Here is a 20,954-nt window from a genome sequence, read left to right as displayed (position 1 = left end):
ATTGGATGACTGAAATGGGTGATTCACGTTGCAATTTCTTAGTATTATGTATAGCCTCGAATCTTATCCCAGACATCTTCGAATCCTTCAAACTTTGGAATATCGTTCACCTGCAATTGGTCCAAGACACCTTCCACAGAAGCCCCCTTTTCAATCAGCATTCTAGCGATCTTCAAAAAGACTTCACTGCGGTCTCCCCAGTGGTCGTCCTCGTCTTCTAAACACCAGGCCTGTGGATTTAATGCTATATGAAGTGCAGTCGGTCCACGTATGCTTCCATCGAGGCTTTTGAAGCATCCTGTGTTTGCACCCACATCTGCACCATTCTTCAAAAGAAGTTCAACTATGTCGACATTGCCCTCCATCACGGCCAAATGAAGCGGATGGCCATTCCATAGTTCCCCGTCATGATCTTCACCCATGGGGGAATCCTCGTGGAACTGTATTGTGGGAGTGCAGACGCTAGCTCCGGCAGTAATCAGTCTCTCGACCATTGCCATTTGACCAAATTGTGATGCGCCATGTAGTGGGCGCCAGCCACAGCTATCAGTCTTTTCAATGTCCACGTTTCGCTCCAGCAAGAAAGACACTACTTTTGTCAATCCCTTAACACATGCATGGTAGAGAAGTGACGGGTGTTCTGGGGAGATTATGGCACAAGAGTTAACATCGCTCTCGAGTTCAAGAAGATGCAGGACCATGATCTCGTCGCAGGCTTGCAAGGCGCTCCAAAGCATCGTGCTTCCCTCATGATTCTTTATGCTTGATATTTGCTGGCATATTTCCGCGTCGCTCAAGGAGACTCTGGGCTCAACAGAGCGATAGGGATGACAATCGGAAGTATTTTTTGCCAAATTGGTCGGAAGAAGGTGTTGTACTATATCACGACGAGGCTGCCGGCGCTGTTCATCATTCTGACAGTATGATGAAAATGCAGCACAATGGATGGGAAAGAAGCCATCTTTGTCCGATATATCTGCATGAGCACCATGGCAGACTAAGCTGAGTACCAAATTGACGTTTCCGCTTTCTGCGGCGAGGTGCAGCAATGTACGACCGTTTGAGTTCTTGTAGTCTAGCTTGCCAGCACGTTTCAAGGCCAGACATATGCAGTTGAATATTTCTTTGTCGCTCAGCTGGCCCTCGTACTCCAAATGCTGGGTCCAATTCCCCGGCTTTGGGGAGGTTGAGACATGCGCTATCAGGCAACGCAGAGACTCTGTGTTGTTGACTAGGGCGGCCGTCAAAATAGAATCAAATCCATTTTCAGAGGAATGGAAGCAATCGGCACCATTTTCCAACAGAGCGGCTGTAATCGCAGCAAACGGAACATTCTGAACTGCGAAAAGAAGAGGAGTGGTGTTTTCTTCCGGGTCACAAAAGTTCACGTATGCGTTTTCCGGTGCCAACCTGGTCAGAATGCCCTGGAAGGCCTGCAAAATTCCCTCTTGCGAAAGCTTTGGAAGATTTGGAAGTCGTCTCCGGGCAAACATACGCATCAACTTAGCTGTACTTACCATTGTTCTGTCCAGTGAAGATAGCAGAGAGGAAGGTTTGTCAATTCGGTCAACGATGCCCTTTACCAATTCAAAAGTAGCGTTATTGCCTGGTGATACCCCATTCCCAATGAGGCACTCCACGATCTGACATTCCAGGGCGCGAACGGCATCGGTCAAAATAGACCGAAAATAAGGCCCCGTCGGGGGCTTCGCTCCAAAGGCTAGAAAAATACGAGCTATGCCCCAATATTGTCGCCTCAATACGCAAGTCAATGGCGTGTCCCGGTAAATGATTTTGGAGCCCGAAGAGTCAACACCATTGGTCTGACACGTTTGCTGAGCCAGCAATGTACTGGCGTTGTCTTCTGACAATCCTCGGAGTAGCAGGCGAAGAACATCTTCTACCTCTTTCACATCCCAGCTCGGCTCCACGGATTCCACCATGGTATGAATCGGAGTGCGCCCACTGTTGTCGACAATCGCAGTTTTAGACCCAGCCGCCATCAAAAGCTCGATGCATTTCACGTTACGACACGTTGCTGCCACGTGTAAAGCAGTATTGCCTTTCTCATCTTGGAAGCTGGGATCTGCCCCATTTGAAAGCAGCATGCGAGCCATTTCAATTCCCGAAGCCCTCTTTTCCGGCTCCTTATTGTCTACACTAGCAAGCAAGATGGCCCTCATCAGGCATGTTCGCATTTCCATTGCGTACGAAGTCTGAGATAAATGGTTGACATCTGAGCCACCATCAATCAGAGCTTGTGCTGTCTCGACAAATCCGTTCGTCACTGCGATGTCCAGGGCAGTCTGCTGCAACCAATCTTGGAGCTCAACCTGTGCCCCTTTGGATAGCAAAAGCAATGCGAATTGCGGATCCTCTTGACCCGCGGCTGAGTGCAAAGTTGTTTCACTTTGACCCCATCCATTTGCTTGAACAAAGTCACTGTCGAGAATGACTTTTGCTGTTTCCAAGTTTCCGAGGGAGATAGCAATGTTGAGTACAGACTGGCCCGTTTGAGTGAGTAGTCCTGTAGCACCCTTTTCCAGCAGAAACTGTACAAAACGTGGGTCTTTCTGCTGCGCAGCAATGTTTAACAGCGATCCTTTTTCAGAAATGTACTCCACATCTGCACCAAGTTCAAAGAACAGTTTAGCTGCCTGGAAATCTGCATCTTGGATAGCGGAGCCAAGTAGAATGGACTTCCATACTGATGGATCTTCCTTGACCAATTCATGCCTGAAGTGTACATACGGGTTCTCCTCGACGTACGTCTGTCCGGCAATCGACTCTGGTCCGGGCAATGGGTCCCCATTTATTTGTGCCTTGATCGAGTTTTGCCATGTGCTCTGAGAAACAGGGACCCTGAAGCTCTCTCGGGACCAAATCCCCTCGAACTCTTCCTGTTCGGTAGAATCCGGTGCTTCAAGATGAGCTACAAGCAAGTCAAATATCAAATCATTCTTGCCCTCAGCTGCTATTTGTAGTGGCGAAGTGTTCTCCGGTGTGTTCAATCGTCCCACGTCATCGACGCTGAGGGACCGAATATCAGTCTTGGTAGCACGCGATAACTGCTTTTGATGATGCCGCACAAGCTCCAAAGCCACGTCAGTTTCACCACGGGATATAGCCCAGTGTAATGCTGTCCAACCGTATTTGCTACGCATCCTATACTGTGCGTGCTCGGATAGAAGGAGACGAACAACGTCCAAACATCCAGTGAACGACGCCCAGAAAAGAGGGGTCCATCCTTGATTGTCCGTCGCATTGACGTCCGCTCCACTTCTTACGAGAAGTTCCGCCGAGGAAAAATGACGGTTTGCACAAGAGTAGTGAAGAGGTGTCCAGCCATGGGTATCTGCTAGAGATACACTGAGCCCTGATTCGATCAGCGTACTGAGAGTTTCCGTGAGATCCCAGTAAGCAGCGACATGCAATGCCGTTTGATTCTGAGGGATTGAATGGAAAAGCGACTCCAAGAGATCATCCTCGAGCTCAATGCGGAAATGTAATGCTTGAACGGTGGCATTCAGGAGTCTCTCGTTGCAAATGAAAATCCGAACAAGTGACTTTAGATCTTCATCCACATTTTCGATTTCTTTGAAATGTCTCGCCCAGTGCCTTGAGGCATAATCTAGAAAAAGCATTTCATGGAAGCGGCGAGACATCTCCACACGACTTGTGCATGGCCCTTCCTTGAACGGACTGAGGCACATGTAGCGTAGACATGTCTCTGCTATGTCAGTCTCCATATCGTGCGGTAACAACACCGTTGATGCGAAAAATTCGTAAGCGGTCGCGTGGGCCATTGCAACGGTCTTATCATCGTGCAGCACCACTAGGCCAACACACGATCGAAGAAGAAGGTCACGGCTAACGAAGTTATCTTCTTCAATACAATCCTCATCTTCTTCAACGGCGAAGGCATGAATTACTTCATCAATCTTCAGACGTCGCTTCGCAAAGACAACCCATCCGATGAACCGCCGAGCAAGTTCCCTCCTTGCCCTTGGTTGCATGTCGATCCGCTCTAGTGTTGATTTGTACACTTCATTCAACCCTGTCGACTGTTTCTCGAGCGCCTTTTGCATATGGCGAACAGTGGTGAGATCCAAGAGCTCATCCAAAATTAGCTTGGTGTGTAAAAACCTGGTGTCTATCAGCGCTGTACTCATTTACTAGTAGTAGCTCGTACATATTCCCCGACTTTTCCGTGATTTTTCCGATCAACTTTCGTGCCCCTCGAGGAAGCTCGTTCCTTTCAAAGCGGGACTCGATGTAGATCTCTAGATCCTCGGGGTTTGAACATATTTCCATTTTGGCTGCGGAATCCATAGCTTTCCTGATATGGCCAAGGTCTCGACTCGTTACCATTACTCTGCAACTGCTTTCGACAAAGGAAGATAGATAAGGGAGCAAACCATCTGCCCCTGTTACCTCGTCGGGGCCATCGACTAGAAGGTAAGTAGACTTCATCTCACATGCGGTCGCAAATGCTTCTGCGAGTCCAGCAGGCTCACGCTGCTTCATTGGATCCGTGAAGAAATGTTTCATCATGACCAGCAGCTTTTCATCTGCTTGCTCAATTATTTGGCGGATCATGCATTGCAAAATTGTTGTCAGGGTTTGCTGCTCCCGCGATGAGAACTGACAGAACACATAAACCACAGTGCTTGAGGTCTCTGATCTGTCATCCCATAGGCGGCCGATCGTGATCGATCTAGCTGTGTTAGACATCTAGAAGCGATGAGGACATTTCGAGCACGTACGAAAGTAGCGATTTACCGACACCGGCTATTAGCAGTTAGCAAGCTATTCATGGGTTCCAGGTAATATTCAAAAAGGTTGTTTCATACGGGCTCCGTAGCACCACAGCAGCGATGGGGCTCCGGTACGCCAGCTCTCCACATTTTGTGAGTCTAAAAACCATGTGCCAGTTCCAGGACAAGCACTTGGTCTAGTGCGTAGAAGGTTATCAGACGCCGGGAAAAGTGAGTAAAGATACTGCCGAATTTGCTCTACGGATTTTGTTAGAGCCTTCGCAAGGATTGATGCCATCCAAAGGACACTACCTTGGTCGATTGTTGCAACTTTACTGTACGTAGCACTCGCAACGGACCTGCTGCAAGTTAGTTTACTTTCCAAGTGATCGCCTCGGAGAGGAGATGGGTCTTCGGACATGATATTAATGGAAAGAAAATCGGCAAAGAGAGTTTTGTAATGATGCAAAATATCAATGTATCTTTTGACCTCTTTTTCCTGAAACGGCCATACAAGGCGGCGTAGTCGTTTATCTAGATCGAGATGAAGGACCGACAATTGGCGGCGGCAGTCTTGGAGAGCTTCATTATTGAGTGAAGATGGCCAAGAGGGCAGTTCTAACCCGGTAGTTTCTGCCTCTCGGATCACCTTTTCTGCCCGAAAAAGCACGTCTGTAAGCGCTGAGACCTCTTGGAGATACAGCTTTTGTGTTTTGGGGGCAGATTTAATGTCCGACACGTAGCTGTAGCTGAGTTTTGTGATTTGTCCCGCAATCTGGACAAGGCCACCAATACTGGCGAGAAGTCCCACTACCTCGGCCATGGTCACGTCTGGTCTTGGGTTGATGTTTAGAGCTTCAAGCTGGAAAGACTGTCAAGATACAGATTTGTGCAGAATCTGATATGACCGTAGGCGGGGCATAGCCTTACGGCCAGAATGGCGAAGCGCTCACCCCAATCAAGCATAGTGCGGGGCGCGATGACATGTCAATGGATGCATTCAGATTGACTTATTTTCCCCTGATTCGATGTTCCTCTCTGTCACTTGAAATCGGGATCGAATAGTGTTTAACGAGCAATTAGGTGTGTTGGGTGCCGATACAGTGCCTTTGGAGTACAAGGGAAGCTCGGCCCGAAAAGTACCACACCATCAGTCAAGTGGTCAAGGGGAATCAAAGTAAGTGTATCATTTGAGCGAGCCCAGTACACCAGAAAGACGTTTGTCTGAGCAGTCAGATTGTGAGGCCTCACAAGTTGCCCTTGAATATCTTCCCAACACAAATGCCACGTGACCAGGTCGAAGCGCGCCACATTCCAAATACTACGGACCTTATCCAAGATCTACCCCATATCTTGGACACGGGTACGGAGTACAAAATAGTTCAAACAGACTGTAAGAAGACTATGGATGCCAATTTGAAACACAACTAGTGCCCAGCAAACGGGCAATTGATTAAGTGGATGTCTTGAAAACTTGGCCTTCATCTGAATTGGGAAATTCGTGGGATTCAGGGAAGAGAAGGGGAAGGCCAAATAATTTGGGTTGATCCAATAATGAAATTATGTTCCAAATAGGGCGACAATCTACATATCAACAGCACAGACCTTGAAGTTGATTCCAGCCTATATTATAGAGAGGCCCAATGTAACAACGTAAGATAACAGACGCCTTCTATCCACTCTCCTTGTCAAATGTAACCTAGCTCTGGACGGGATATGCGTGATTAATATAGGTCTGTGCGAAGGGAGAACGGTGCCGCGTGGTGTTTATAAAAAGAAACATTGTAGGGAGTACCTCGAATGAGAGGACAACAGCCCATCGATTTGTTGTATGATGGTTCAATTCTACAGAGTACAGCATCCTCTGTGCTCTAATTCTACAATTCTTCCAGATAATAGATCCAAAGGATAGGATGGTATAGATGAAACACATACGCATTGTCTAGCCTCTCCGGATATTGAAATCGCGCTAATTTAGTCGAGTCTCTCCCCACACCCCCCTTTTATTTTCTTCATGGCTTCTCTTCTTCTTCTTTACACTCATTTAATAAGGAATTGTATCTTGACTCTCATTCAATTTAAATCTCTCTCGGAGTACATTCGTTTTTTCCCCTCCTAGTTCATCCATTCCAGAACCTGCAACCCCCCCGATACTGCATATCTCAAGTCTCAGCTTTTAGATCAGCGCTTACTGAAACCATTATTGAGTAAGCCCAGTCTCTCTTATATCAAAGGCAGAACATTGTCGTGATCATTAGGGACTGACCCATGGTTCTACACAGAACCGCCAACTTTTCCCTCAACTCCCCTCACATCACGCTCCAACACGTCCCCCCAGAGATCGTCGCATTCTAGATCTAGAATACAGCATCGAGCATTTCAACTTTTGGAACAATCCTTCAGCATATTCATCTCTGAATTTCGTCACAATGGGTCTCATCGATAAACTACAAGCCAGTACGTTCCGCGACTCCCGAAACCTACCCAGCAAAATGCTACCTCACTGCGAAAGAGCATTGCAGTCTTGAAATGCTTGGAAAGATAACTAATATCATATCAGAGCTCGAGATCTACCGTCTGGAACAGAGATATGCCCGCCGCAAGCACCGTAGCACCTTCTCCACCGGTGCCCAATACGTCGACGGCGAATATGTCTACTCGAATGGCGCAAGCTCGCCTACCAGTACCGTCTCCAAACACTCCACCGGTAGCTGGCGCCCATCAGGATGGGGCAGCCAGTCCTCACGATAGTGAGGGACATCTCAAGTCGACATGCCTAAGTGATTCTTTGTGTTATTGGCGCCATTCTTCTTCTTCTACTTGTCTTTAGCATTTTCACCCTTTTCCACTCTTTCCTGAAGACTTGTTCTTCCGTTTGTTCTATACCTTTGCGTGATGCTTCCGCGGAGTCTCGACGAATCCTTGTACAGTCACACGCCACGTCTGTTTTGTTCTTTTCTGGGATTGTTTACTTCCGTTGCCCAGGTGGCGTCTCGGTCTTACGATTTCTATGTGTCAGCGGGAGAGCCTTGTTCGAAAAGTTGGGTGTGCTCTCTGCTTCCCCCTTTTGGGTTTTGATATCTCCTGTGATATGTCTGCTTGATCTTTTACTGCTTCTCATCTTCGTCTTGTTCCATACTTTGGTCTACTTGAACTTGATGCTCATACTCAATATCCAAGATCGAAATCATTTATCTGTGATAATTTTCTTATTCAAGTAATAAGTAGAAGTCCGTCACTTATGTAGTATCTGTCCTTGATGGCATGGGAGTTTAACAACGCGATCAACTTGGCCCATGAGGATATACATGTCGCTTCAGATCTCTTTTCAAATGTAAACAACGGCGCCTGCAAATTATCTTTCTATGTATAACCAGAGATTGTTTGTTGTGATCAACAGTTGAAAGGGGGCTCTCCAGGTAGTCAAAGGCCGGCACTGTTTCGTCGGTTTCAGTTCTTTGTTATTCTTGTGCTCCTTTCATCGCGCTCAAAGATGACCACAACTATCGCTGAGGATAAACATATGCATTCAAAAACACCAAGTCTACAAAATCGTCACGTAGTAGAGCACCTACAGATGTACTGAAATTATCTTCAGATACAACTAGAAGGCACAAGGCGGTAAGGTCCGAGTCCGCGGACTTACGTCACACCACCGCTCTGGTCTCTCCATCTCCACACTGCCAACGCATCTCCCTCATCCTGTGATTGTATTTTTACTTCTGACTTTGCTTGGAAAGCTCCTGGACGATCTGGGCTTGCTTTTTTGCACGACTTATCGTCAGGCCTACGACTCACCCCTGACTTTCAAGCTCCTGATCGTCTCGCGACACCCGAACGCGCTGAGATACCTTCCGTTCACCATGAGCAGTGCTTAGCCGATCATAGCTGGGGACAGACTGCAGCCTAAGCTGCTTTAAGCGATGGATCAAACAATCCAGCGGTTATTGAATGACAAACTCTATGACAGGAGGAAACAGGGAGCTTTGGAGTATGTCACTTCGGTTTCATCGCTCGGCACTTGAAGGGACTTTGACTGATCACTCGTTATCCAAACCAGGCTCGAGAAAGTTGTCCGTGAAGCCGTTTGCCAGGGAGAGCATGAGAAAATACAAAAGATCGTTGAACAACTCTGCCACGACTATGCATACGCCGTACACCAACCCCACGCCCGGAATGGAGGCCTGATCGGATTGGCTGCTGCCTCTATTGCGCTGGGATCAGTGAGCAGTGGTCATAACCAATAATTTGAAGATCTTTTGGCTAATATGGGAAACAGGAAGGAGTTGCACCGTACTTGGGTGAAATTGTGCCGCCTGTGCTCGCATGCTTCTCTGACCAAGATGCGCGAGTGCGGTACTACGCATGCGAGAGCATGTACAACATAGCCAAAGTGGCCAAGGGAGAGATATTGCTATTTTTCAATGAAGTTTTCGATGCGCTGGCCAAGGTGAGGGGTGCTGCTAAGTCTGAGTGGGGTAACGCATACGCTGACATGCAATATAGCTGGCGTCCGATTCGGAACTATCAGTCAAGAATGGGGCGGAGCTTCTGGATCGCCTGGTGAAAGACATCGTGGCTGAATCGGCGGCCTCGTACGTTTCTATCTTACAGCTCTCTGAGAAGGAAACTCCAGAATTGGAGAATCAGGAAGACCAGGAACTTCCGATGGCCTTTTCTCTCGCACGATTCATTCCTTTGCTCAAGGATCGGATCCATGTGATTCAACCGTTCACTCGCAACTTTCTGGTCTCATGGCTTACTCTTCTAGATACAATCCCTGACCTGGAGCTCGTGAGCTATTTGCCAGAGTTCCTGGAGGGGTTGATCAAGTTCCTTGGCGGCCCCAACAAAGACGTGAACATTGCAACCCAGGGTCTGCTTGATCGGTTCTTGTCGGAGATCAAGAGGATTACTCGACTCAAAAAGGGAATTGAAGAAAGCCGAAAGGGTCAGAAGAGCAACAGACACTCGGTCAACAGCGATGCGATGAGCAACGCGACGGCGGAGCAAAACGTCCAAACCGACGGTGGCAATGACGACAAGTATGATATTGCCGTCGCAGATTCAGCCTCGGATACGACTCTCGACGATGAAATCGCCCAAGCCGATGGGGACTGGATCCCTGGACAAGATGTACAAATCGACCACCCCAAGATTCTTGGTATTCTTGTCGGCTTTGTCAACACCTCATATGGTAAGAGCAACTCTGAATTTCTGATTCTGACGTGCTTACTGTTTTTTTGATTAGAGGAAGAAATGCAATTGACGGCCCTTCGTTGGATCGATTCATTTTTCGAGATCAGCCCTGAAGATATCCTTCCTTTCGTTCCGCGGCTGTTGACTCAGGTACTCCCAGCCATGTCCAGTGGCTCGGATCAAGTACGAAAAGCAGCAAACCAAGTCAACACCTCCCTTGTCCAATACATCTACTCCTTGTCGGATGATACGACCGAGGAGACCCCAGTGCCGCCGCCATCTAAAATTCCCTCCAGTACGGCCAGCAAAGAAACCATTGAGCGACGATCATCAACTCCCGGAGTCAGGCCCTCAGAGACAGCGAGCATTGACACAAAGAAACAAGCAGCTCAGGATAATTCTATTGCAGCTACACCACGTAGTAGCCTTGTTTCCACGCCGGTGCCTCCTGCCGACCTTGATTACGCTGCTGCTGTCAACTCCCTCACTCTACAATTCCTGAATGAAAATGAAGCCACTAGAGTTGCGGCCCTTGCATGGCTCATTATGCTCCACCGTAAAGCCCCGCGGAAGGTCGTCGCTTTCAACGATGGTACCTTTCCAGCTTTGCTCAAAACGCTATCCGACCCTTCAGAGGCGGTTGTAACCAAAGACCTACAGCTCCTTTCACAGATTTCAAGAAATAGCGAGGATAGCTATTTTAAATCTTTCATGGTCAATTTGTTGCAGCTTTATTCTACAGACAGACATTTACTTGAAGTGCGCGGAAATCTGATCATCAGACAGCTTTCCCTGAACCTGAGTCCAGAGCGCATCTACTGGACTTTGGCAGATTGCCTCGAGAAAGAAGAGGTGATGTTCATTGCACACTTTGGGCGTATTATATGCTAACGTATCGTTAGGATCTTGAGTTTGCCAGTATCATGGTCCAAAACTTGAACAACAACCTCATCACCGCGCCCGAACTCTCAGAATTGAGAAAGCGCTTGAGGAATCTTGACTCCAAAGTAATCTCCCCGGACAGCTTGTCTTACATCGTCGAGACTAAATAATCATCTAGGACGGTCAAATGTTCTTTGTTGGCCTTTTCAGATCATGGTGCCACAACGCTGTCTCCACGTTTTCCCTCTGTCTTCTCGCCCAAGCCTACGAGCAGGCATACAATCTCCTCCAGATCTTGTCAGTATACCGGCTCCGTCTCTCATGAATACTCTGCTGACAAAACCATCCGCAGTGCCGAATTGGAAATGACAGTTAATATGCTAATTCAAATCGACAAACTGGTGCAACTGCTAGAATCGCCAGTGTTCACATGTCCGTTTTTCCCATCGCACAATCCAAATCTCAGAGGCCAAAAGCTAATTTGAACAGACCTCCGCCTCCAACTCCTTGAACCCGAAAAATACCCCTTCCTTTACAAATGTCTCTACGGCGTCCTCATGCTTCTCCCCCAGAGCTCCGCCTTTGCCGCCCTCAAGAACCGTTTGAACAGCGTCAGCAACATTGGCTTCCTCCACGGCGGACCCCGCAGGTATGGCCCCTGCCCCCCGCATTCCACCCCAAGGTTTACTGAGACGAACTCCCCTAGCACTACTCAAACGGCTCCATCTTTCGACCGTTCCACAGGTACCCGCCTGAAATCCCGTGACGAGAACTCCATCCGCTGGGTCGAGCTCCTTGACAAATTCAAGGCCGTTCAGGAACGAGCACGTCGATCCCAGAGCTCCACCCGCCAGTCTTTCGACCAGTCTGGTCCCCTGGCCAACCCCTCTCTTACAGCTGCTCTCTCTGTCGCTGCTGCAGACCGTCCCAAGGACCGATCTAATCTACCCGATGCCCCGCGCGGCGCTCCAGGCCCTAGTAACGCTGCTGGAAATGCTGGCCTGGGAGGTCTTGGTCCTGGTGCCGGTGGCACCACCACTGGGCGTGGGTTGGATAACAGTACGCCGAAGAACGCGCCATCTCATAAACACAAGTCGAGTCTCCCTAATTTGGGCCGACTGGGTATTGGAGGACGGAAGTCCAAGAAATAGTTACCTATGTAGCTAGAGCTGGGCCTTGCCTCCTGCATAGACCTTTCCTCTTGTGTCTTGTACTTGGCTGGATCGTTTCGTGGTGATCATACCCGGCGTCATTCAATGTTCATCTGTGAATAACATCATATTTCTTAATCTCTCAAATGTATCCATTGACTGGACGCTTTCACGTTCGTTTATTATCCTTGGATATGGTATTGTCACTCTTCATTCTTCGTCTAGATGGGCTAACTCTTGGTGATACAAAAAAACACATTTAATTCGTTCTATGGTCATAACTGTCCGCTTCCCAAATGAATACGCTTTCAAAGATACAATTCATCCCAATACTGTAATAAACTCCAAACCTGCCCAAGTATGCCAAATAATTGCATCAGTGACTAATATACTGGAAAATAGCCGAAACGTCATTTTCCCCAGACTCTTGACGGAGGAGCAGATCCTGGATCTGATTGAGCGGCCCTTTCTCGCCAGTATTGACAAAATGGTTCCACGAACTAGTATCACCATACAACATAGCGGGGGCCTTGATATATTGCAAGCCGTCGGGCCGACACCGTTTGCACTTGAAAGTGTCATGGGTGTCACTCCGAGTATCTGGTTTGAACTGGAAGAGTTCTCGCAGGGAGTCGAGGGAGAAATGACGCTCGACATCTTCGGCAGAGTCCACGACACACGACGAGAGAGACTGTTTGTGAGACTGACGCTGGAAGATCTTCTCTTCGATTGAGCCCGTCGCAATGAACCGGTAGACGAAACAATCTTTCTTCTGTCCGTCTCGCCACACTCGTGCTAGTGCTTGCTGGTCGGCGGCTGGATTCCAGTCTGGATCGAATAGTACCAGCCGGTTGGCACCGATCAGATTCAGTCCACACCCGCCGGCCTTGCTACTCAGGAGGAATATAAATTCCCGGCCGTCTGGGTCATTGAACCTGTCGACTAGCTTTGTGCGCTTTTTGATGTTCATGGTGCCGTCGAGACGCAAGGAGCCGTACCCCCGCGACCGGCAGAGCTTTTCGAACAGATCTAGGGTTTGTGTGTAATTGCTGATGAGGACGATTTTGTCGTTTGTGTCTTGTCGGATTCGGGCTAGCATGCGGTCGAGCACCATCATCTTGCCAGAGTACCAACTCTTGATCTCTCTATCGCGGCCCCGAGTATCGGGTGGTGAATAGTCCTCGGGGAATGTATGCTCGCATCCTGGAAGGTCGTTTGCTAGATCAAGCAGGTCTGGGTGATTGCAGAGTTTTTTCAAAATACCGATTGCTTTGAGGGGTTGACTTCCCTTTCCGCGAAGAAGGCTTTGGATCTCCGGGCTCTTGATGAAATGGTTGTACAGACCACGTTGGAACTCTGACATGTTGCAGAACACAACATGTTCATATTTGACGGGCAAGTATTTTGAAAGGAGCTCATTGGTTCGGCGGATGATGAACTTGTTGACAATCCCAGAGAGCTCCTGTAATCGTTCATCCCCTAGCTTCTTTTCCTCATCTGTGCCTAGGGCATCCCGGCCTCGCAAAATTGGCAGTTCGAATCTTTTCCGGAATTCGGCCTGGGAACCGAGGAGATTCGGGTTGGCGAAGTGAAGAAGAGCGAAGTACTCGGACAGGTCATTCTGAATAGGCGTTCCAGAAAGAATAACTCGACGAGTAACATTGAGTTGATTCAAAGCAGTCCATGTCAAGCTTTCCTTGTTTTTTAGTCGATGGCCTTCGTCACAGAGAAGAAGTCCAATCGGGGTGTCATTCAGAGTATCCGCATACATACGGAGTGTCTCATAGGACACAATAAGGACCGGCCTGACGATTCCACGCCCTGAGGCAATGGCCCACTGCTTGATCTGCGTTATCAACTCTGCTTTTGTGGCCTTTCCATCGATTGCAAATGGTGTGGTGGCGTCTTTTCCAAGCCATTTTACTGATATTGTCAGTCGAGCTAATAATAAGTAGGGTATCACGCGTAACTCACCCAATTCGTTGGCCCAATTACCGACCAAACTTGATGGGCATGCAATGACGCATTTTTGTATTGTGGTTTTTCCGGCCTCTGAGGATTGCTTAAGTAGCGTCCACATCAATGCGATGCATTGAAGCTGTGTTCATTAGAATGAGGATATGAAAGTCGGGGTGGCAAGACTCACTGTTTTACCAAGTCCCATACCGTCTGCCATGATGCACCCATTCGCGTTCTTGTCAACCAGCCCAGTAACACATCTATAAAGGAACTATATGTAAAAGTAGTGTGAGCTCGCTTTCATGCCCATAATCTTATCTCGGAGCACACTACCTTCACACCCTCAACTTGATGAGGCCGAAGCACTTTGCACAGTCTCGGATCGATCACGACAGGCACCTTTGGCCTTTCTTCCACCTTCTTTTTGAGCCCCAGAATGTCTGCTAGACTTTTATGCATAATTGGCTCGTCCAATTTTGGCGTATCCTCCGTTGGTGCTTCTAGGCTTTTGGGTGCAGGTTCCTCCGCAACATCGTCCACTGTAGGGTCGTATAAAACAATCGCAAATTCTCCACTGGGGTCATGTAGTGGTTTGACCACGAATGTTGCGCCTCGTCGCATCCCCAACGTGGGAGCCACCCGACTGGAACTGTACTCGCCAGTTGCTTTGTTGATAAAGGGCACCTGAAATCGTGACCTGAACGCCACATCTTTGTCCTTCGGTTTATATGCGGGGAATTTATTACATTCTCTTGTTTCCAAAGCGAGCCGGTCATCATTCGTGTATGGCTTCTCCTCTCCATCTTCCACAGTCCCATCGGCGTTGGCATAATTGACTTTGCGTCTCTTTCTTGATGGTTTTTCGGATGCCCGAGTCGGTGTCGCAGTTCCCGGACATTTGAATGGCCTAACAAGTCGGTCAATGGAGTTTTGAGAGTTCACGGATTTCGGTTGTAACGGAGTCTTGACGTTGTCGTCGCCACCGGTCGGGCGTTGTCGATACCTTCCAGGCATGTCAGTCAGCTAAGATACTCGAAAAAGACTTGAGAGGACTTACATTAGTGCAAAAAAGATAAAACAAATACCCCAAGCTCCTGCTGTACAGTGATCCCAAAGTTGTGGTGAGGCAAGTGCTGTCGACGCGTCGCGTGTTTCCTGAGGCTCCCGAACACCAAACTGCCGCGTCCCAAAATAAACCGCCCAATGGGGTAAGGTGGCCCGAGCTCACCTTTATGTTCAGGTCACGTGGAGCCCCTTCTATATCTGAACATCTGCCGGTACCTAGGTAACCTCTCACTGTATCATTCGGGTTGATGGATCACTCAAAATGCCAAGCCTTCCTTTGCTAAGAGGGAACAGTATCACACTAGAAGACGCTCTAAGCGACGACGACAACATCCTGCACCGCTTAGGCTACCCGCAGAAACAGAAGCAGTTCTGGTCATTTCTACTTGCCCACAGAAGTGAAATTGAAAGAGTAGTTTTATTTCATCTCGGTGCAAAGCATTGTCAAGTTGCCGACGAAGCCGATTGGTTATGTGGGAGTTACAATATCTGCATTCCAGTCTATATCAATCTGCCATCAGACGAGTGTGTCCTTATTCGAATTCCGCTTCCTTACAAAGTTGGAGAACAGATTAGCCCCGGAAATGTCAATGAAAAGTTGCGTTGCGAAGTTGCCACATACATCTGGATACGTGAAAATTGTCCGGATGTTCCAATTCCTACTCTCTATGGATTTGCATTTCCAAACGGACAAACGGTATGTGAGCCTACAATCTCTATTTTCCTCAAAATATTGACCTTGCTCTTTTTAGTTCGCTAGAGAGAACTGCATCGGGTTCTCTTCTCGGTGGCGTTGGCGCATCATGCAGACCATACGGTCATGGTTCGGGTTTCCAAAAGCCTGTCCGTATATTGGTACTAAGGATAGAGATATGCTCAAAACTGGATACATGATCATCAGTTTTGTGAGGGAGGGTCAAATGCTGTCCAGTACCTGGGCAGATCACCTCCTAAGCGACAAAACACGAAGGCAAACTCTTTTCGGTGATCTTTCGAAGATCATGCTTTCACTTAATCGCATCAAATTACCGCGAATCGGATCCTTGACATTGGACGACGATGGCTTGATTAAGTTGAAGAATCGACCCCTGACATTACGACTCCAGACATTCGAAAATGAAGGTATACCCACGATACCAAGGAATTGTACGTATCATTCGGTGGAGCCTTATATTTTGGATCTTTTGCAGCTTCACGACAACCGCATTCACCATCAGCCAAATGCGATTCATAATCTGAATGATGGACAGGAACAATTTGCGGCTTTAACCATGATGCGTGCTCTTCTACCTCAATTCATTTCCCGTCAATACCGTGATGGACCATTCGTGCTTACACTCACTGATCTCCACGCAAGTAATATCTTCGTTGATAAAGATTGGCATATCACGTCCTTGATCGACTTGGAATGGGCATGTTCTTTTCCCATTGAGTTACAAACACCTCCTTACTGGCTGACTGGTCGACCTATTGACGATATTGAACACGGAGAAAATCTCGATACTTTCCAAGAAGCTATGACTGAATTCATCAATGCTTTTGAAGTACAGGAAAAAGAAGTCCAGACTTCGGCTTTTTCTCAGGCCGAGATCATGCGGAAATCCTGGGAGAGAGGTGGCTTCTGGTACTTCCAGGCTGTCAATAGCCCGAAAGGTCTCCTTCGGGTGTTCAATGAGCATATTCAACGCATGTTCTGTGAGGAGCACTGCACCCAGCGAGTATTTGATCGAACTGTCAGTCCATATTGGTCTGTAGGAGCTGAGAGTTTTATCCAGAAGAAGGTGGAGCAAGAAGCCGAGTATAAGGATCGAATAAGGAAGCGGTTTGGTGAAGTTGATCAAAAAGGCTGATTCATGTGGTTGCTGTCCTACTAGGCGGAAAACTATTTTTTCACGTTCATGCCTCTCTATCCCTTCCTGTATTCCTAGTGCAGCCTCCGCGCGAGGCTGTTGGAACGACTTGATGAGTGCGGTCATAGAATAGATTATAACCAATGCATACCATGCCCGTAGGTCCCCTGCTACGCGGTCAACTTCATACACTGGATTTTTTTAGAAGAATTGGTTGCTACCCCTAGCTATCGCGAATGGATTATCCTTCCAACTCAATAAGTTGTCAGGTTTCTCAATCCGGTTCTAATTATTAGGCTAACGTTGGCAGCAGTTCGTTCGAAGATATGATGGTGTTCAACGCATCAACATAGTTCGCTCCTCCCTGATCTGAAGACAGATCATATTGCACCCACATCGATTCAATCATTCCTTGCACGATATGCAATCTCTGCTGACTTGAAATTCGCATTGTTCGTCGCAAAAGACAAAGTATTACCTCCCTTTGCGTATCAGTATGTGCTTCGCAGGCTACAAAAAACAGTGGGAATGGTCGCTCGCATATGTCCAAAGCCTGAATGATTTCAAAAGCTTCAGCAGACCACCTTTCCACTCGCCCACAGGTTGAGGATTGTTTCAGCACACGTTCGAAATAGATCAGTGCTGCCAGTCGATAGAGCTCTGATATTTTGCTTCCGTGTTCGACTTCTTCTGCGGAATTCGCTCCAATGAGGTGTGTGGTATCTTGTTTGAGCACCATCAAATCGTATTCAATGGAATTCAGCATTTCTAGCTTGGTATATTGAGTATTCTCGGGCGGTTGACTGTCAGGCTTGATTTCCGCTATTCTAGCAATGAGGTTGATCATTTCCAAAGAGCACCCAAATATGCCCAAAACCTGTCACTTCTGTTAGCATGGAATCTAAGAATGAGGGAGATATCAAAGCCTACCTGGTCATGCGCTACTGAAGCCAGAGTGGATGTCATGCCCGGTATTTTGAAGATGGAGGAACTTTCCGCTGATTGGACCATCCAATGTCTGGAGGTGAACTTTCCCAGAATGTCGTGGTAGTGCACCCAAAGTATAAGCAAATCAGCATCCATCACCTTGGGATGTCCACCATCGCAAATCACATGGAGCATTCTTTTAGCTCCTGAAACATATAACGGCCATTGAAAAGAGCTCTCCGAGGGTTGAAAAATCTAATTCTATAAGCAATGTATCAGGCGACGGGAGCAAGAAAGATACCTCAAAAGCACAGAGTAACATTCCCACGGCAGCATGCTGGTAAATTTCTGTTGTTCCAGTAACGTGTCCGTTTATGGATGTGCTTAAAGACTCCAGAGCTAATGTCTTCAGCCGTAAGGGCTCTTCGCCATGGCCATAACGATACAATGATGCCACCGATAGCATTGCCCGTAGGACGGCCAGTGAGGCCGGTGAGTCGTCGGAAAATGAAAGCTGAAACAATAGTTTCCAAATCTTATGACCATCGGTTCGGATTGAAGTTAATGAACTGACTACTGTTGTCATAACTGTAGAAAAGAGGGTTAGTAAGTGTAATCTTCTCTGTGAAAACATGGTTGTCCCATACAAAATGTCATCAGGTGGTGTCCATCACCTCGCACTGGTGCTTTTGCCAAGTTCGATAGTGGGAAAATATATGCGTTGTGAATTGGTAATTTCCCTGAGAAAGAAATATCCAAGGAAGTCAACAACACAAGCTAAGGTCAGTTTGTAAAGAAGGATCCAACCCAATTGAAGAACTGACCTACGCTTTTAGGAGGTAGGTAAAGAAATTCGACATCTACCATCAATGTGTTGATAAAATGCAAGTTTTTAGATCCATCAGACACAACATTCGAAGCATTTTGAACAGAATGTTGAATGAATCTTCGGGAATCATGTGCTGGCCAGCTCAAACGCAGGCCATATCCTTGACACTTGAGACTCAATCCTGCGCAGTTTCGGCACCCCGGGCGCCTCAGGTCACAGGATACTTTTCGATCTGTAGGGAGGTCAGAATCTTTGTCACATTACGTTGCTTTTTATATCAAAAAGATGTTCTATCCTACCACGACATGTCCAACATCCTCGCCTTGATGGATGCCCGACACGATAGGAAGCTCTGGGCTTTGTTGTATACATTCTGATGCAAAGCACAGTTCCAGTCAGATGAGATATGAGGAATCATTAACAGTGTGAGTTGCGATGAAATGAATGGGAAGGAAAGAATATCTCGAGACGTCGGCGATGTTTACCGGATTACGCGCCCGGCCGCTACCATTGGCTAGAGATATTCAAGGAACATGATACAACATCACCATTGAAATGTCACAACATTTTCAACGAAATTGTCTTGATTTACGAGATATTTAAGTCTCTTCCAGCTTCACCTAAGGCCCACTTACAACCACTGTTTATTCCCTAAGTGGGAAATGAACGCACCCCCATCTCCGTTCGCAATTGAGGCTTTATCCATCACAGAAAGGACAGCAGTAACCGACTCCTCCGGTGTCAGAGGGCTCTTAAAGTGTGGCGCATACTCGATGAACTTGCCCACAAGAGTAGCTACCTTTTCAGCATCTTCTGGTGGCGGTGCAACTGCAAAATAGGCTTTAGTATATACCTCCATGACAATATCCGACAACTAATTTGAACATACCTGTGTTCCCCTCAGTCGACACATATCCAGGACTAATGGCAAGGAAGAGAATGCCCTCCTGTTTGTAAAGTGCGTTGTACTTAGCAATGGCGACATTCAAGGCGCCCTTGCTGATAGCGTACGGGGCGGCGAAAGCGAGTTCGGTCGCATTGATCAGGAAGAGATCAGCCATACCAGTGGAGAGAGCAATAACCTTTTTGCCCTTGCCATTTTGAATGAGAGTTACAAAGGCATTTATTGTCTTGATGACGCCTATGAGGTTGACTTCCAGCGATTCCAATATGTCTCTTTCCAAAGGCTCGAAATCATCGTCACTATTTATGGTCAGTATGCTTTTGTTCGACTGAACTTTCAATACGTACAAGTCTCCCAGAGTTTTAAACCCGGTGACGCGCGAGACGACGGCGGCATTGTTGATCAGATAGTCCAGAGCCCCTCCAGTGATACTTTTGACTACTTCTGCGGCTTTCTAAATGAAATGAGTGTGATATTCATCGTTTATCGGTTAAGTTTGCGCACCTTCAAGGACACCAGGTCAGTATACTGAGCCTCGACCATGTGGAAATTATGCAGTCCCTCTTCCTTGGCCTTTAAATCAGCTGCAGCCTTGTTCCGGACGAGGCCAATGACAGTATTTTTCGGATTCTGAGCAAGATGCCGAACGAATTCGAACTATTTAGGTTAGTTTGTAAACAAGACCAATCAAGGACGCTTTAACTTACTCCGAGACCACGACTCGCACCAGTGATGAGATAGGAAGACATGATTGAGCTTATAAGAGAAATATGTGTAGTATGAGAGTGAAAATTTGCCTATCGAGCTGGCAGAGACTATATATACTGTTCCTTGAGAACATTATCGACTACTATCGAATCTCCAGTTCAGATGCTGATTAACTAGAAGGCAAGTGATCAATCCATACCTCCAGAGCTGATCAATTTGCTTACCAAAAGCACTCCAGGTCGTAGTTGGAGCCCGCTGATTGGTGGAAGCCGGAAGTAAGTCAAGTATTTGCGAGCCAATAGGAATCGAGGACGTCTCAGTGGGACATCATCACTGTAGCCCTGAAGTACGAGGTTTGACATAATACAATGTATAAAATCACACTAAACACTAACGCATAAGGCATATCAGAACAAGAATCGGGATTTCTAAGCTGGAATCCTCGGCCCTGGAATGCTTACTCATTGAAACTACTCAAAATGTCGAAACCGACCAGTACCACATACCTTGACACTTGGTGAAGGCTTGCGTATGCAGCTTAGCGTATTGGCTTATAATTCGGAAGGGTGAAACCGATGAAGTTATGATTGTCTTTTCTTGAAATGAATCAGAGAATCTGTAATAGAAACCGGCAAGCTTGGCCTGGATATGGCATACTAATGACATCTGACTAGCATTGCTATGTTCTATATAAGTCTGAACCTCTTCCTTCCTTTTTTTCCA

The 20,954-nt window shown here is 47.3% G+C and overlaps 6 protein-coding genes across 6 annotated transcripts; 3 read left to right on the top strand and 3 right to left on the bottom strand.

Annotated features, from left to right (window-relative positions):
* Positions 1-44: 44 nt before the first annotated feature.
* Positions 45-5,723, bottom strand: N7500_002627 (uncharacterized protein; the record flags this gene model as incomplete). Its single annotated transcript, XM_056673773.1, has 5 exons — positions 45-4,146; positions 4,193-4,717; positions 4,767-4,791; positions 4,854-5,619; positions 5,688-5,723. The coding sequence occupies 5 exons, from the start codon at positions 5,721-5,723 to the stop codon at positions 45-47; spliced, it is 5,454 nt and encodes a 1,817-aa protein (XP_056534298.1).
* A 1,463-nt stretch (positions 5,724-7,186) lies between these two features.
* N7500_002626 (uncharacterized protein) lies at positions 7,187-7,508 on the top strand (the record flags this gene model as incomplete). Its single annotated transcript, XM_056673772.1, has 2 exons — positions 7,187-7,214; positions 7,318-7,508. 2 exons carry the CDS (start codon positions 7,187-7,189, stop codon positions 7,506-7,508), a joined length of 219 nt encoding a protein of 72 aa, XP_056534297.1.
* A 1,172-nt stretch (positions 7,509-8,680) lies between these two features.
* On the top strand, positions 8,681-11,989 carry N7500_002625 (VAC14 family protein; the record flags this gene model as incomplete). The annotated part of the gene is made up of 10 exons (XM_056673771.1): positions 8,681-8,748; positions 8,818-8,980; positions 9,037-9,207; positions 9,264-9,954; positions 10,009-10,808; positions 10,859-10,963; positions 11,017-11,135; positions 11,191-11,270; positions 11,328-11,487; positions 11,545-11,989. 10 exons carry the CDS (start codon positions 8,681-8,683, stop codon positions 11,987-11,989), a joined length of 2,802 nt encoding a protein of 933 aa, XP_056534296.1.
* Positions 11,990-12,365: 376 nt separating this feature from the next.
* N7500_002624 (DNA-dependent ATPase RAD54) lies at positions 12,366-14,962 on the bottom strand (the record flags this gene model as incomplete). The annotated part of the gene is made up of 4 exons (XM_056673770.1): positions 12,366-13,912; positions 13,964-14,087; positions 14,136-14,219; positions 14,279-14,962. 4 exons carry the CDS (start codon positions 14,960-14,962, stop codon positions 12,366-12,368), a joined length of 2,439 nt encoding a protein of 812 aa, XP_056534295.1.
* An 854-nt stretch (positions 14,963-15,816) lies between these two features.
* On the top strand, positions 15,817-16,863 carry N7500_002623 (uncharacterized protein; the record flags this gene model as incomplete). Its single annotated transcript, XM_056673769.1, has 1 exon — positions 15,817-16,863. The coding sequence occupies one exon, from the start codon at positions 15,817-15,819 to the stop codon at positions 16,861-16,863; it is 1,047 nt and encodes a 348-aa protein (XP_056534294.1).
* A 2,387-nt stretch (positions 16,864-19,250) lies between these two features.
* Positions 19,251-20,272, bottom strand: N7500_002622 (Short-chain dehydrogenase/reductase SDR; the record flags this gene model as incomplete). The annotated part of the gene is made up of 5 exons (XM_056673768.1): positions 19,251-19,447; positions 19,509-19,822; positions 19,871-19,977; positions 20,028-20,180; positions 20,231-20,272. The coding sequence occupies 5 exons, from the start codon at positions 20,270-20,272 to the stop codon at positions 19,251-19,253; spliced, it is 813 nt and encodes a 270-aa protein (XP_056534293.1).
* Positions 20,273-20,954: the final 682 nt, after the last annotated feature.

The sequence above is a fragment of the Penicillium coprophilum genome (genome assembly GCF_028826855.1).
Source record: "Penicillium coprophilum strain IBT 35676 chromosome Unknown utg000002l_segment0_segment1, whole genome shotgun sequence".
NCBI lineage: Eukaryota > Fungi > Ascomycota > Eurotiomycetes > Eurotiales > Aspergillaceae > Penicillium > Penicillium coprophilum.
The sequence above is the reverse complement of the archived record's forward strand: the minus strand, read 5'-3'. Positions and strand labels throughout refer to the sequence as shown.